Source organism: Myotis brandtii, unplaced genomic scaffold, assembly GCF_000412655.1.
Source record: "Myotis brandtii unplaced genomic scaffold, ASM41265v1 scaffold78, whole genome shotgun sequence".
In the NCBI taxonomy this organism is placed as follows: domain Eukaryota; kingdom Metazoa; phylum Chordata; class Mammalia; order Chiroptera; family Vespertilionidae; genus Myotis; species Myotis brandtii.
In genome coordinates, this window is record NW_005371131.1 from 220,242 (window position 1) to 236,636 (window position 16,395).

The 16,395-nt window shown below is 47.9% G+C and overlaps 1 protein-coding gene across 2 annotated transcripts in view; it reads left to right on the forward strand.

The window, feature by feature from the left end:
- Window positions 1-16,395, forward strand: part of FAM227A (family with sequence similarity 227, member A) — a 57,685-nt gene that overhangs the window by 18,614 nt on the left and 22,676 nt on the right. For both annotated transcript variants that reach the window (XM_005883194.2, XM_014530851.1), the window contains 5 exons: window positions 3,099-3,222; window positions 9,327-9,434; window positions 11,191-11,270; window positions 14,259-14,343; window positions 14,916-15,004. In XM_005883194.2, the coding sequence (XP_005883256.1) occupies window positions 3,099-3,222; window positions 9,327-9,434; window positions 11,191-11,270; window positions 14,259-14,343; window positions 14,916-15,004 (486 nt within the window). The remainder of the gene's footprint in view (window positions 1-3,098; window positions 3,223-9,326; window positions 9,435-11,190; window positions 11,271-14,258; window positions 14,344-14,915; window positions 15,005-16,395) is intronic.

Sequence of the window (16,395 nt, forward strand, 5' to 3'; positions counted from 1 at the left end):
GCCGCTGGCCAACCGCCTGCGGCCTTTCCCCCCAGCAGACCCCACCCCTGATAGGCCCCCCTACTCTGATCAGGGGCAGGGCCGGCTGGCCAACCACACATGGCCCCTCCCCCAGGCCACTGGCCCCTGATCGGCCACCCCACCCATTTGGGGGTGGGGCCAGCTGGCCAAACTCCTGCACCCCCTCTCCACAGCCAGCCCCACCCCTAATCAGGCCCCACCACCCCATCAGCCCATGGCCCCTCCCCCCAGCCAGCTCCGCCCCTGAGTGGCCCCACACACACTAATCGGGGGTGGGGCTGGCCAGCCAACCTCCCATGGCCCCTCCCCATGGCTAGCCCCGCCCTCAATTGGCCCCCTCCACCCCAATCAGGGGCAGGGCCCACCGGCCAATCACCTGAGGACCGTCCCCACAGCCAGCCCAGCCCTGATCAGGGCAGGCTGTCCAGCCAACCTCCTGCTGCCTCCTCCTCCCTACAGGCCCAGCCCTGATCCGCCCCGATTGGGGCTGGGCCAGCTGGACCCCACCCGTGCACAAATTCGTGCACTGGGTCTCTAGTATGTGTACATATATATATATATACTAAAAGGATTGCTAGAAGAAAGTCTGAGAGAATATTTACCTGATTTGGGGTGGGGAAGGACTTTTTAAGTATGACCCCAAATAACCATAAAGGAAAATATCAACTGATTTAATTACGTACATTTTTAAAAAGTTACTACAAAGTTAAAAGGCAAATGAGAAACTATGCAAAGATACTGGTACCATATATGTCACACAACATGAAAACCTCTTATAAATCAATAAGAAAAAAATGAAACACCCCACAGACCAATGGACAAAGTACATAAAGTAGAAATTTACCAGGGAAGAAATACAAATGGGAAAAGGTTCATCTTTAACAATAATAAAAAATAGGAATTAAAACAATAATAATTCAATACCCTCTTCACCTGTTAGAGAGCATAGATTAGAAGGATATAGGGAGCCCTGATCGGTTTTGCTCAGTGGATAGAGCGTCGGCCTGAGGACTGAAGGGTCCCGGGTTTGATTCCAGTCAAGGGCATGTACCTTGATTGCAGGCACATCCCCCGTAGGGGGTGTGCAGGAGGCAGCTAATCGATTTTTCTCTCTCATCGATGTTTCTGACTCTCTATCCCTCTCCCTTCCTCTCTGTAAAAAAAAAATCAATAAAATATATTTTTTTAAAAAAAGGATATAGGGAAATGGCACTCGGACAGGACAAGTGGGGAGTGAATTGTGCTGTAAGGCACTTAAGCTATTTAAGTGACCACTTAACAATTCACTTAGGTTTTCTGTGCCTCAGTTTCATCACCCATAAAATGGGGACAGTAATGCCTCTCACTGACTTGTCCTAAGGATAACTGAGATGATATTTGTAAGGCATCTGACATATCTCCCAGCATACGATAAGCCCCCAATATATCAGAGCTGCTATAATTAATAGTATTACCATACCATCTTTTGGAAGACATATTTAATATACAGGAAAAGCTGCTTTTATTCATGCATGCATTCATTCATTCAGCAATTTTTGACTGTCTAATATGTGCCAGTGAGATAGTTTAACAAATAAAAATAATTATTCAGCATAATTTGTAATGCAAAGTCTTAGAAACCAATGGGGGATATTTAGGTGATTTTGATATGGCCACTCAGCATTTATATATATAAAAGCCTAAGCAACCGGCCGACCACTTGACCAGTTGCTGTGACTCGCACTGACCACCAGGGGCAGACACTCAATGCAGGAGCTGCCCCCTGATGGTTGGTGTGCTCCCACAGCAGGAGCACCGCTCAGCTGACCAGGTGCCAGACGCAGGGCTCACAGCTGGCTGCCGCAGCCCTGAGACCGCAGCGGAGCAGCAGTGAGCCTACGGAGCAGTGGCAGCGGCAGGTGCAGTGGGGCTGGGGTGAGCAGGAGCAGCAGGCAGGAGTGGCAGGCGGTGTTAGACTGCCAGTTTCAGCCTGATCCCCGCAGGCCATACCGAGGGACCCCACTGGTGCTCAAATCCGTGCCCCAGGCCTCTAGTAATATTATAAAAGTTACTATTGGGAAAAGAATCCCAAAGAGTTTATAATAACTTGGAGAAGTGCTTATGTTATAACTAGAGGCCCAGTGCACAATATTCGTGCACTGGGGAGGGGGGAGGTCCCTCAGCCCAACCTGCACCCTCTCGCAGTCTGGGAGCCCTGGGATGTCTGACTGATGGTTTAGACATCCTTAGCGCTGCCACAGAGGCAGGAGAGGCTCCCACCATCGCCGCTGTGCTCGTCAGCCCTGATCCTGGCTTCTGGCTGAGCAGCACTCCCCCTGTGGGAGCACACTGACCACCAGGGGGCAGCTCCTGCATTGAGCATCTGCCCCCTGGTGGTCAGTGTGCGTCATAGTGACCGGTTGTTCTGCCGTTCAGTCAATTTGCATATTGGCCTTTTATTATATAGGATGGTAAATGAATAAAGCCAAATATAAATGTATAACTTGAGCTTAAGCATAGTTAAGAAATGACAGTACCACCTGTTTATAGGAAAACCCCAGTGAGTAGTATCATTTCTGGGGGTCACGGGTATCTTGTCACCTTCTGGACTACTGTTTGGCTGCTTGCAGAAGGGGCTGGTGGAAGGGTTGCTGACCAGCATAGCATGTTTGAGACATGCTCTCAGGTAGGGGAAGGAGTTCACCAGGCTGTGGGGCAGTGCAGGTGGAAATCGCTCCGCTCATAACCAGGAAGGCAGCATGCTGTCAGGCAGAAAATTTTTTAAAAAATATGTTTTTATTAATTTCAGAGAGAGGAAGGGAGAGGGAGAAAGAGATAGAAACATCAGTGATGAGAGAGAATCATTGATCGGCTGCCTCCTGCATGCCCCCTACTGGGGATGGAGCCCACAACCTGGGCATGTGCCCTGACCAGGATTCAAACCATGATCTCCTGGTGCATGGGTTGACGCTCAACCACTGAGCCACACTGGCTGGGCATCAGGTAGAGGATTTTATCACAGGTCCTTTCTGATGTCAGGGGCTCTTTGCTGGGTCTAGAAATGTCCAGAATGTTGCCTAAGCTCTGCTTGCTCCCAGAGGTTGCCATCGCTTCTGAGTAAAGGCCTGTACACCAGCTTCAGTTCCTGCTTCCCACAGTCCTGGCTCAACACACACGAATTCAAGTCTGATATCTGTAACACCATGAGCCTCTGGATTTCAGGTAAGAGCTGGCTTGGAAAGCAATTCTGGAAATACTCTTTCCGCCTGAGTGTGTTCTTGTTTGCCATCCCTTCATTGAGGCGGTTGTCCTTTCCTCTCCTTGACATTAAAGAAAAGTGTACGCTTAGAGCCAAGGGTGCCAATTTCCCTGCTTCCTCAGAACAGCTCTGAGCCATTCCTCGTCCCCTGCTTGTGTCCAGCTGCATCTGCAGGCCTCAGGTTTGCGCACAGCCCCATTTGCTGTGCACAAGCTGCCTTTGTGCTCTGAGCTGATGGACCCAGAACTCAGGAACCCAAAAGCAGTATGTGGGTTAGAGCATCCCACCCTTACACAGCCCTGGCCTGAGTGATGCCAGGCGGCCCAACTGCGTAGTCTCCCTCTGTCGGCAGCACACACAGTGCCAGTATGACGTTTGCTTTCCTTTCTTTCCTTTTTTTTTTCTTAAATATATTTTTATTGATTTGCTTTCCTTTCTTTCCTCTTTTTTAAAGATATTTTTTTTTATTTCAGAGAAGAAGGGAGAGGGAGAGAGATAGAAACATCAATGATGAGAGAGAATCCTTGATTGGCTGCCTCCTGTACGCCCCCTACTGGAGATTGAGCCCACAACCGGGGCACGTGCCCTGACGGGGAATCGAACCGGCAGCCATTCGGTGCACGGGATGACACTCAACCAACCGAGCCACACCAGCCGGGGCTCAGCACAGACATTTTAAGGTCACTAAAAGCCACCGTTATCGAGAGGTTCCTGTGCACCAGGTACTCTGCTAAGTGAGCACCTGTCACATTTCCTGCGGTGCTGGCGGTCTCCAAGCTTACTCCCCCGTTAGGAGACCTGCTTAGAGAACTCACCGGTGTGTTCATGGCTGAGATGTACTACAGCGACGTGGTAGGATACACAGCGGATCGTAGGGGAGAAGACAGGCAGGGTTGGGAGGAGTCCGTGCAGGCTTCCGCACGCTCTCTCCCTCCCGGGAGGAGTTATGCAGAACCCTCTCCTTCTGCAACGAAAATGTAGCCGCCTGCCTGTGACGTTCCTGCCCGAATCCCACTAGAGAAATAGCACCCGAGACTTTTGGGGGCTGGTCGTGCAGCCCCTCTGTCCACATGTCCCAGATTCCAGAAGAGCAGAGGTTCAGCATAAGCCACATCATTTACAAGCAGTCAAAGCACAGTGACCCCCTCTTGTCCACACAGTGGTTCTCAACCTTCCTAATGTCGCGACCCTTTCATACAGTTCCTCATGTTGTGGTGACCCCCAACCATAAAATTATTTTCGTTGCTACTTCATAACTGTAATTTTGCTACTGTTATGAATTGTAATGTAAATATCTGATATGCAGGATGTATTTTCAGGGGTCGCGACCCACAGGTTGAGAACAGCTGCACTAGGGAAAATGTTTACCACCAGCTTTATTGAGATGTAATTGACATGTAGCCCTGTGTAAATTTAAGGTACAATGTGATGACTTCATACGCTTATATACAGTGGGGCCTTGACTTACGAGTTTAATTTGTTCCGTGACGGAGCTCGTAACTCAAATTACTCGTATGTCAAATCAACAGTGAACGAGTGAGACACGTGATGCTGGGCTGATGTTGTGGCGTTCACTGTGACGTTCGCTGCGCCAACTAGCGGTGGGGTATCTGAAGCTGGCTCGTAACCCATATTTTAGCTCGCAACTCAAAGCAAAAAATCGGCCGAGAGACGGCTCGTATCTCGAAAAACTCGTTAGTCGGGACACTCGTAAGTCAAGGCCCCACTGTACTGCTAAGAGTTTACCATAACAAGGTTAACTAACGCATCCTGCACCTCACATAATTCCCATTTTTGGTGGTGGTGGTTATGATGAGAACATTGAGGATTTACTCTCATAGCAACTTTCAAGTAGACAATACAGTATTGTTAACTATAGTCACAATAATGGATATCAAATCCTGAGAACTTGTTCCTCCTATAGCTGGAAGTTTATACCCTTGGACCAACACCCCCCCATTTCCCCACCCACCAGCTCCTGGCAACCTCCATTCTACTCTCTGCTTCTGAGTTCAGCTTTTTAAGATTCTAAGCATAAGTGAGATCATACAATATTTGTCTTCCTCTGTCTGACTTACTTCACTTAGCATAGTGTCCTCAAGGTCTGTCCATGTTGTCACAAATGGCAGGATCTCCTTTTCGTGGCTGAATAACATTCCATCGTGTGTATATGCCACGCTTTCTTGACACAATCAGCGGTGGATGGACATTTAGGCTCCATGCCTTGGCTATGTAACTAGTGCTGCACTGAGCATGGGAGTGCAGATATCTCTTCAAGAAAGTGATTTCACTTCCTTTGGGTATGTATCCAGAGGTGAGATGCTGGGATTGTATGGTAATTGTTTTTAAGTTTTGAGGAACGTCCATACTGTTTTCCATAATGGTTGTACCAATTTACATTCGTACCAACAGGTCACAGGAGTTCCCTTTTTTCCACATCTTTGCCAGCAGTTGTTATTTCTTGTCTTTTTTATAATAGCTACTCTAATGGCTACAGCAGTTGTTATTTCTTGTCTTTTTTTTTTTTTTTATTTATTACATCTTTATTGTTCAGATTACATTTATTCCTCTTCCCCCCCCCCCCATAACTCCTCTCCTCCCAGTTTTTAGTTGTATTTTTGAAGTGGTTGTTTGCGGCAGCAGTCTCCGGTGTTTACCTATGCCGCCATCTTGGTCCCATCTCATTTCTTGTCTTTTTTATAATAGCTACTCTAATGGCTATAAGGTGACATCTCATTGTGGTTTTCATTTGTATTTCCTGTTTTTAAAAAAATCTTTATTGTTGAGAGTATTACATATGTCTCCTCCCCCCCCATTGGCCCCCTCCAGCCCACCCTTACCCCTATCCCAGGCCTTCACCACCCTATTGTCTGTGTCCAAGGGTTATGCATATATGCATACAGGTGATTTGTATTTCCTTGATGATTACTGATGTTGAGCACTTCTTCATGTACTTATTGGCCATTTTAAGTATCTTTGGGAAAAATGTCAATTCAGGTCCTCTGCCCGTTTCCTAACTGGATTATTTGTTTTGTTACTGAGTTGTATGCACTCTTTTATACTTTGAATATTAGCCCCTCATCCGATATATGATTTACAAATATTTTCTCTCATTCAGTTGGTTGCCTTTTCATTTTGTTTTCTTTTGTTGTGTAGACGCTTTTAAGTTGGCTATAGTCCCACTTGTTTATTTTTGCGTTTGTTGTTTGTGCCTTTGGTGTGATGTAAAAAAAAATCATTGACAAAATTAATGTCAAAGAGCTTTCCCCCTAGGTTGTATTCCAGGAGTTTTATGGTCTCAGGTCTTACACTTAAGTCCTTAATCCATTTTGAATTGACTTTTGTAAGTGGTGTAAGACAGGGGTTTCAATTTCATTTTTTTGCACATGAATATCCAATTTTCCCAGCACCATTTATTGGAGAGACTATCCTTTCTCCATTGATTATTCTTGGAGAAATAAGTGTCACTGGGCTATGACACTTGAATTTCCAATATTAGTTAACTCTATCTGTGTGGGTTTATTTCTGGGCTTTCAATTCTGTTTCATTGATCTGTGTGTCTGTGGATTTCTGTTTTTTGCCAGTACCGTACTGTTTTGATTTCTGTAACTTTGTAATATAGTTTAAAATCAGAGAGTGTGATGCATCCAACTTGGTTCTTTTTCAAGATTGTTTTAGCTGTTCAAGGTCTTTTGTGAATCCATACAAATTTTAGGATAGTTGATTTCTATTTTTGTGAAAAATGCCTTTGGAATTTTTATAGAGATTACATTGAATCTATAGATGGATTTGGGTATATGGACATTTTAATAATGTTAATTCTCCTGATCCATGAACATGTGATATTTTTCTATTTATTTGTATCTTCAATTTCTTTCATCAATGTCTTATAGTTCTCAATGTATATATATTTTAATTCCTTGGCTAAATTTATTCCTAAATATTTTATTGTTTTTAATATTATTGTAAATGGGGTTGTCTTCTTTATTTCTTTGATAGTTTTTTGTTAGTGTATAAAAACATAATTGACTTTTGTGTGTTGATTTTGTATCCTGCAACTTTACTGAATTCATTTATTAGTTCTAACCGTTTTTTTGTGGAATCTTTAGGATTTTCTGTATGTAATACCAAGTAATCAGCAAAAAGAGACAATTTTACTTTTTCCTTTCTGATTTGGATATCTTTTATTCCTTATTCTTGCCTAATTGCTCTGGCTAGGACTTCCAGTACTGTGTTGAATAGGCGTAGTGAGAGTGGGTACCTTAGTTTCGTTCCTGATCTTAGAAGAAAATATTTCAACCTTTCACTGTTGAGTATGATGTCGCTATGGGCTTGTCATATATGGCCTTTATTATGTTAAGATATGTTCCTTCTATACCCACTTTTTCTAGAGTTTTTATGAAAGGATGTTGAATTTTGCCAGAGGATTTTTCTGAATTTATTGAGATGAGCATGTGCTTTTTAGTCTTTCATTCTAGTAATATAACGTATCACATTTCTTGATTTGTGTGTGTCATACTCTCCTTGCATCCCAAGGGTAAATCCCACTTCATCCTGGTGTATGGTCCTTTTAATGTGCTGTTGAATTCTGTTTGTTAGTATTTTGTTGAGAATTTTTTCATCTATATTCATCAGAGATATTGGCTTATAATTTTCTTTTCTTATGGTCTCCTTATCTGGCTTTGGTATCAGGATAATGCTAGTCTTCTATAATGAGTTTGGGAGTATTCCCTCATCTCCAATTTTTTGGAAGAACTTGAGAAGGATTGGAGTTAATTCTTCTTTAAATTTTATTAGAATTTATCTGTGAAGCCATCTGGTCTTGGGCTTCTGTCCATACTCATTTGTCTGTTCAGATGTCCTATATCTTGTACGATTTAGTCTTGGTAGGTTGTGTGTTTCTCGGAATTTATCCATTTATTCTCGGTAGTTAGGGAAAGTTTTATATCAGTGGAAGGAAATGTTCACCAGTCAAGGTCCATCCCAGAGGCCAGCTAAGGGCCAGACTTGCAAGCGGACCTTTGTAAGGACAATGGTCCGCACGCCCATTTAATCCTCTCGGCAGAAATGTTCACCAGTCAAGGTCCATCCCAGAGGCTAGCTAAGGGCCAGACTTGCAAGGACAATGGTCCGCACGCCCATTTAATCCTCTCGGCATCTGCAGGATCCAAGAAATTCAACAGCCAACTCATGGGGGATTCGGCACCAGGCAAAGCTGGGTCTTTGGCCCTCCTGCCACTCTGCCTCCTGTCCCCTGACTTCCTGTCCCTCCTTCCGATTCCCCTTTTTGTCCAAGTTGTGCCTCCTTTTCCTGATCCATCCCCAGTAACAAACCTCCTGTCTACTTCCTTCGTCCAGCAGAGACAACAGCTGTGCATTGAGACTCACATTTCTCAGTTAATCCTGGGTCTTTTCTTTCCCAAACCGAAGAACAGAGGGAGACAGTGGAGTCCCTCTCATGTCTGCGGGTTCAGGTTCCAAGAAGCCAAGACTCTGAAACACATGGTTTCCTTAAAAGGGGAGCATTAGTCCCATAAACATCACCATCGAACCCTGGGGCGAACCCCTCCGTCACTCAGCTGAGTGTGATACCGTGCGGAATAAAATGTACCCAATCCCTGTTTCTCATGTTCCAGGTCCAACAGTCAGCCCTAGAACAGGAGTTGGAACGAGAAATCAGACCTGCCCTCAGCGAGCTCCTAGTCCAGTAAAAGCAGAGGCGGCAGGCGTGAAAACAAACATTGCAAGGCCTTCCCCTCTGTACAGCCCTCACACCTGCACAGCACGTCCCAGGGTCCCTTGTCTGTGCTGTGATCTGATCCTCACACCCACGCTGTCCGGAGGGCAGGGTGGGTGTCACCATCTGCATTTTCCTGATGAGGAAACCAAAGCCTCTTAGCGAGGACGTGACTCCCCGAGACCAGGGGGGCCGTGGGATGGGGATGACGCTTGCTGGAAGCCCAGCCTCCCCGGGACCAGCAGGGGGCAGCTCAGAGGCCTCTGTCTTCTGTTTCCTGCCTCTCGTCCTCTTTGGCAGTTTTCAGGATCACGTTTGCCTTCCCCTTAGGTATATATCCCAGCCCACTGGGCTATGACACTTGGGACTACTCGAACCTGGACCCAGAGAGGTTCCGGAGAGAAGGGTTAATATCGAGGAGAAGACGATGGAGAAGGGGTAAGGTCCCGCTTACAGACTCCTGTCCCCTTTGCCCCGGTCACGCCCAGCCACCATCCAGCTGGGGCAGGGAAAGGCCTTTGTATTGAAATCCTCAGGCCAGGTTCTCTCTCATGGATCCCCAAACTAGCCACCAAACTGACTGACATGTTCATTTAGGAGCCACAGTCAGTCAGCGCAGCGTCATTGTTGTGGGGGGGGGGCGGGGGGGCGGTATTTTATATTAATAACAGATGCCAGTTATGGCCTGCCGCGTGCCAGGCACCACGCTCAGCTCTTCATCCTCTTTATTGAATCTTCACAACAACGAGCTGAAGGACACACTGAATCCTCAGATGAGGGGACTAGAGTTCAGAGAGCAACTTCCCCAGGCCAGCTCCCTTCCTGCAGTCAGCAGGTGCAGACAGAGCACCGTGTGCCGGGCCTGTGCCCGACAGACACGGGGATCCCCGGGGAGGCCAGCGCAGCCCCCGCCGCGCAGTCCTGTGGGAAATACAGGCAACACGATGATGCCGCAGTGAACGGGCACTGAGACGGGAACACGGTGCTGAGCGGCACGGGGAGGGGCACCCAGTCCAGCCCTGAGAGGGACAGTGAGTGGCAGTTAGGCCGAGATTTAAAGGATGTGTGTTTTAGGCTGCAAAAGGGAAGACGACTGTTCCAGACAGAGGGAACAGCAGGTGAGAAGACCCAGAGGCATGCGGGGAACAGAGAGGCATTCCTGTGGCAGCAGCGGGAGGACTGGGAGAGATAAGCAGCCATGGGTGGCTGAGGCAGGATTCAAACTCAGGACTGCGGAGTGTGGCCCAAGGACCTGCAGCTCAGCATCCCTCTCAGTGGTTCTCAACCTGTGGGTCGCGACCCCTGAAAATACATCCTGCATATCAGATATTTACATGACGATTCATAACAGTAGCAACATTACAGTTATGAAGTAGCAACGAAAATAATTTTATGGTTGGGGGTCACCACAACATGAGGAACTGTATTAAAGGGTCGCGGCATTAGGAAGGTTGAGAACCACTGCATCTAGCTGCACTGAATCAGACTGCAGTCTACCATGATCTGCTGTGATCGACAAGCACGTTCTAGTTTGAGAAGCCCCGGTGCAGGGCACAGGGAAGAACATACCGACAGCCTTGGAGGACTGAGTGCGGCTGCGGTGACCGGCTGGAGATGAGAATTCTCGGAGCCAGGCGCTGCTGTGTGTTCCTTTCCTACGTGTTTACAGTTATTGGCTCACATGATAGGTTTGCTCTCCCAGCAGTGGTCATGGGCACACAGGAGTTTCAAGGTGAAAAGAAAATCTAACCTGTAAATTGTCTTCAAATGTAGTGACATTTCAGTTAATACTAATTTTAAATCTTATGAGATTGATAGGTTGTTACTTTTTAAAGCATTTAACCCAACATTTATTCATTTCAATTTTGCTGGGTTCTGAGGGTTTGATTCTTCTTTTGAAGTCTTTTTTTTTTTCCTGTGCATTGAGTGCTTGTCCTGTGTACTCTGCATACATATTTCCTGTCATTGGTTCATTGGCCCTGTGAGGTAGTTAGTATTCATACCTTTAATGGGATCAGAGAGGTTAGGTAACTTGCCCAAGGTCACTCAGGAAGTGGTTCTGCTTTGCCTGAGGCTGGTTCTTTTGCTGTTGCTATTGCCTCCAGGGAGGGGGATGTCTGCAGACCAAGGCTCCTGGTCTGCAGTGTCACCCAAGCCATGAAGGAACTGAGGAACAACTTTTTCTCTTCCCTAGGAAATCAGATGTCTCTCCTCATTCCCAAGGCATACTCTTCTTACAAGGCTGTCCATAGCGGGAAAATCCCCTGTTCTCAGGTGAGTGGGGAGGCACAAACCCAGGCCCCTTGGAGCCCCATAAGCTCCAGTGCCTTCCGGTTAGTCCCACATCTCTGCACTCCTCACCCCACCTTCTTGGGCGGGGGGGGGGGGGGGGGGGGGGGGGGGGGGCTGGATTTTCCCAAGTTCCAAAGCATGGGCACGGTGCGGGGCCTGGGCACGGTGCGGGGCCTGCTAGTACCAGATCTCAAAGCCCAGGCCCCTCTCAGGTATTTCTGGGCATCTCCGGATTGACTCTCGCGTTGTCTCCTGCTTTCCTGGGTCCTCAGCGTGCGCAGTCTGAAGCAGGGTGACCACGTGGGGTAGAATGGTTCCATCTCTGTGCTGTGGTGGGCAGGGGGCCCCAGAGCAGTCTTAATATATATATATTATTGATTTCAGAGAGGAAGGGAAAGGGAGAGAGAGAATCATTGATTGGCTGCCTCCTGCAAACCCCCTACTGGGGATCGAGCCCGCAACCTGGGCATGTGCCCTTGGCCGGAATCAAACCTGGGACCCTTCAGTCCAAAGGCCAACGCTCTATCCACTGAGCCAAACCGGCCAGGGCGCAGAGCATTCTTATGTTACCCCCATCCCAACGATGTCACCTAGCCTCATACACTCGGGGTAGTTGCTGGTCACAACATGAGAATAGATAGAAAAGTAATTGGACAGTCCATCATGGGCAGATTGTCTTTGCAAATATCCTCTCTAGTCCTTACAACATTTCTGCAAGGTCGGTAATGATTATCTTTTTTAAAAATATATTATTTTTATTGATTTCAGAAAGTAAGGGAGAGGGAGAGAGAGAGAAACATCAATGATGAGAGAGAATCATTGATTGGCTGCCTCCTGCTTGCCCCAATACGAGCCCGCAGCCCGGGCATGTGCCCTGACCGGGAATTGAACTGTGACCTCCTGGTTCATAGTTCGACGCACAACCACTGAGCCACGCCAGCGGGCGGTAATGATTATCTTTATTCGGCAAAGGAAGACATGCCTCCCAGAGCTGAATCACTTCCCCGGGGCCACACAGCTGACTTCAGCTGACGTCAGGACGCTGTCAGCCTGGGCTCCTTCTGCATCATTATGCTGCCTCTCCAACAAACAGGAGAGTCTAATAACGCAAACCAAGCCGGTCTCTGCATTTATTCTCTGCTCTACTGTCAGGCTCACTGAGGCCTGTTAAGAATGAACATGATGCTTCACTGAGCCCTGGGAGTGTTTTCTCTCTAACAAATCCCAGTCACCACTTTAAACTATAAACATCAGTATCTGTCGCACAACCAGCTGCATGGTGTATGGGAAGTCCTTTCAGCTCTCTTCTCTCTAATCAAATATCATCTCTATATATTTATATATATAAAAGCCTAAGCGACTGAACGTCCGAATGACCGATGGACCAGTCGCTATGATGTGCACTGACCACCAGGGGGCAGACGCTCAATGCAGGAGCTGCCCCCAGTGGTCAGTGTGCTCCCACAGGGGGAGCGCCGCTCAGCGGACTGATGCTGGGCTCACAGCTGGCAAGCACAGCTGCAGAGGGGCAGCGGGGCCAGGCTGAGTGGGAGCGCATGGCGCTCGGCCGCCTGCTGCTTCTTACACGACCACATCCCCGAGGGGTCCCGGATTGCGAGAGGGCGCAGGCCAGGCCGAGGAACCCCACGGGCGCACGAATCTGTGCACCGGGCCTCTAGTATTTTTATCAAAGCAAAGTGGCAGTTGTTGAGACTGGTGGGCTGCTCGTCTGCCCCTTGGTGGGCCATCTGTTTAGCGTCACGAAACTCCTACTCATCCTTAAAGACAGAACCAAAGTGTCTTCTCCCCTTGGAAACCCCCCGGCTCTCCCAGCCGAGTGAGTCCCCCAGACAGAACCCAGCATTCCCACTCGGCCTTCTTATGATGCGCTGCTCGCACTGCGTCCGGCCTGCTATCGGTTGTGCCACAGTGTCTGTTGTTCCCTTCCTCTATAGGAGAGAACCACTGATTTCCATCTGGGCACTGATGTGGCCAGATACAAGATTACTTCCTAGCCTCCCCGACGTGGGTCACCATTGGACAGACCCAGTTAATGAGATTCAGGGGTGGGGGGTGCCGGGGGGTGTCCCGGGAGCCTTACGGAAAGAGCACAGCGAGTCCTTTGCCTCTGCTGTTCTCTCCATTCTGCTCCCTGGAATGTGAGTGTAAGGGCTGGAGCGCTAGCTGCCGTTTTGGACCCTCAGAACAAGGTTTCTATCCTAGGGAGGGTGGAACCTTGTGCTGGAAGAAGTCGGAGGCCTGAAGGGCTTATCCCAGCAGAAATACATACATTGTCTGCCTTCAGGCTGTGATGTGGGAAAGAAGTTCCTACCTAGTTTGAGCCACTCTGTCACTCACAGACATACCTGATCTTCTCTCATAAATGCGTGACACTTCTCACACCTCAGCATAACTGTCTGTCGCTGTTCTCTCCCCTGCTAGCCTGGGCGCTCCTCTGTGGGGACTGGGTTTCAGGTGTCCCCGGTGCCAGGCATGGTAGTCGTGGCTCGATGAAATGTTTCCTGAAGGAGGTGCGGTGATGGCACGGACAGCGGTCGCTGTTTTCACAGAGCTCTGCCCATGAGCAGACACCCCTGCACTTTGCACGCGATAGCTGCCTTACTCTCATAAGAACCCCACGAGGAAACAAAGGCATCGAGAATCCGGTGACTTGCCCAGGATCGCCGGCGGTCGCGCAGCAGGTCCAGGACGGGAACCCGGCGCCTCAGTCCCCAGCCCTTGCGTTTTCTACATTAGCCCCTTCTCTCCACCAAGTTCCCGGGATGAAAGGCTGTGTTGTCAAGCTGTGCCTGAAAGCTCTCCCTCTACAAGAAGAATCAGAAATATCTAGGAAATAGCATGTCATCCATTAATTACAGGGCCAACTAATGGCCAAAATTGCGTGTACCTTTTTGTATTATTCTCACTGCCAGTTTGACTAAATTTGTTTTTCCCCCCTCTCCCCTGCAGTGGACTAGTGGACATTTAAAAAGCAGGAGAAACTGTTTATCCAAGAATTCAGAGGACACCTCACAATCACAGAACACCTCGCAAGGTACAGGAACTAGCTAAAAGGGAAGTGTCAGCTTTCGACTCAGTGATCGTCTCCAAAGCCCTCCTTTCTTGAGTTTGTTTCAACATAATTTGTCACCCTAGTTTGCTCCCTTCTAGCCTGGGCCCTGGCACCAAGTAATATCTTATGAGAGGACATAATTGTCTTTCAGTTCAACAAGCACTGATTTAGTTCCACTTTTGTAGAGAACTCTATCATGGCACCTGAGTTAGCGTTACACTTATTACTTGCATGCCTTTTTTTCCCTTTCACTAAAATATGAGTTTCTTGAAGATAATCTACTTTTAGCACATAGTAGATGCTCAGTAAATGTTTCTTGGATCGGTGGATAGCTTAATAAATGGAAAAATCTATGGCCATAGGTGTATATCTGTATAAAATGCAAGTTAAGTTGTATAAATTTACCTAACCTACTTCCCCTAGTATTTCCCAATGATCCGAATCCACCCAGGCATTTTTACATTCATAGGAAACAGAGATCTACCATGGCTGACCAACTCCAAATTATTATTATTATTTTATTTTTTATTTTTTTGCTAATATTACTTTGACAGATTATGGTCAGACTCAGGCCTTGAGGAAAGCTACACAAGTCAAGAAAAGATCAGAAGCAAGAATATATGAGAATATGCTTCCTAAGAAGGTGAGCACAGAATTGGAATTTAATAGTAGAGGTGATTTAAAAGGGGCCAAGGGATATAACTACAAAAGCTAGCACTGTTGAGATGTCAGGGAAAGAATTTGGGTACTTCCAATGGTAGACTCAGGTGACGCCGCCAGGAAATTGCCTAAGGCAGTGGTCGGCAAACTGCGGCTCACGAGCCACATGCGGCTCTTTGGCCCCTTGAGTGTGGCTTTTCCACAAAATACCGACTTCTGCACATGGGCCACGAAGTTTCAATCACACTGTACATGCGCGCCCGCACGTGGGATTTTGTGGAAGAGCCACACTCAAGGGGCCAAAGAGCCGCACGTGGCTCGCGAGCTGCAGTTTGCCAACCACGGGCCTAAGGGTAATTCCTGGCTGAGGTGAGCACAAATGAAGTAAATGTTTTGTCTGGATTTCTCCGGGCGTTTAAATGCTTGAAATTCAGGAGCTTGGGTGTACTGGGAAGAGAGCACGGAGTCTCAGTTTGCTGCTCTATAAAATGGAGACAGTAGTTCCGCGGTCATGGTGTTCTGAGACTTACCTGAGGTGGTGGTGATAATTATCATGTAATAAACCCTCCATGGCAGGTACTTGCTAACCCTGTGCGCGCAGTACTTGTTGTTTAACTGTCTCTGCTCCGAGATCATGACTCTGCTTTTCTTTAGTTTATTAGTGAGGAAGATGATGCTCAGAACAAGTACTCATTTGTCCAAGTTCACAAAGCAAATAAGAGAGAAAGCCTTGCGTGCAGGTCTGTCCGGCTCTGCGCCTGAGCTCCTAACCGTGGAGCCTTGCCACGGCCCAGTCCACGGAGCACAGGACCCCCGGGGTCGTGTTCTCTTCTTCTCCTCCCCGCCCCCCATGCGCCCCCCATGCGCCCCATGTGCCCGGTAGTTTCTGTCAGTGGCACCTGCCGTGCTGTGTAGGGGAGAGGGGCCCTTAGGGCCCTGCACAGGGCAAGAGGTTGGGGGCTTTCCCAAGACACCACCGAGCAAAGGACTTATACCATGGAGTTTGGGCCAAGGACAGCAAGCATTGCAGGAGGCTTCTTGAACCTTCTTCATTTCTTCGTATTTATTACCACTGCCCGTTTCCTGTCCGCGCTTAGCAGGAAGCTTTTGAGAAGTAGCAAGGCATGGTGGCAAGAACAGGCAGCATGGGTTCAAATCTTGGTGCTGCCTCTCATCAGCCGTGCTACTTGAGGGAGTTGTTTAACTTTTCCGATCTTTTTCTATAAAATTGGGGAAAATGAAGCCCAGCATTGTTATGGTTTCATTTTTATTTTTTAAATTAAATCTTTATTGTTGAAAGTATTAAATATGTCCCCTTCCCCCCCCATTGCCCCCCTCTAGCCCGCCCCCCCTCCCCGCCCCAAGCCTTCACCA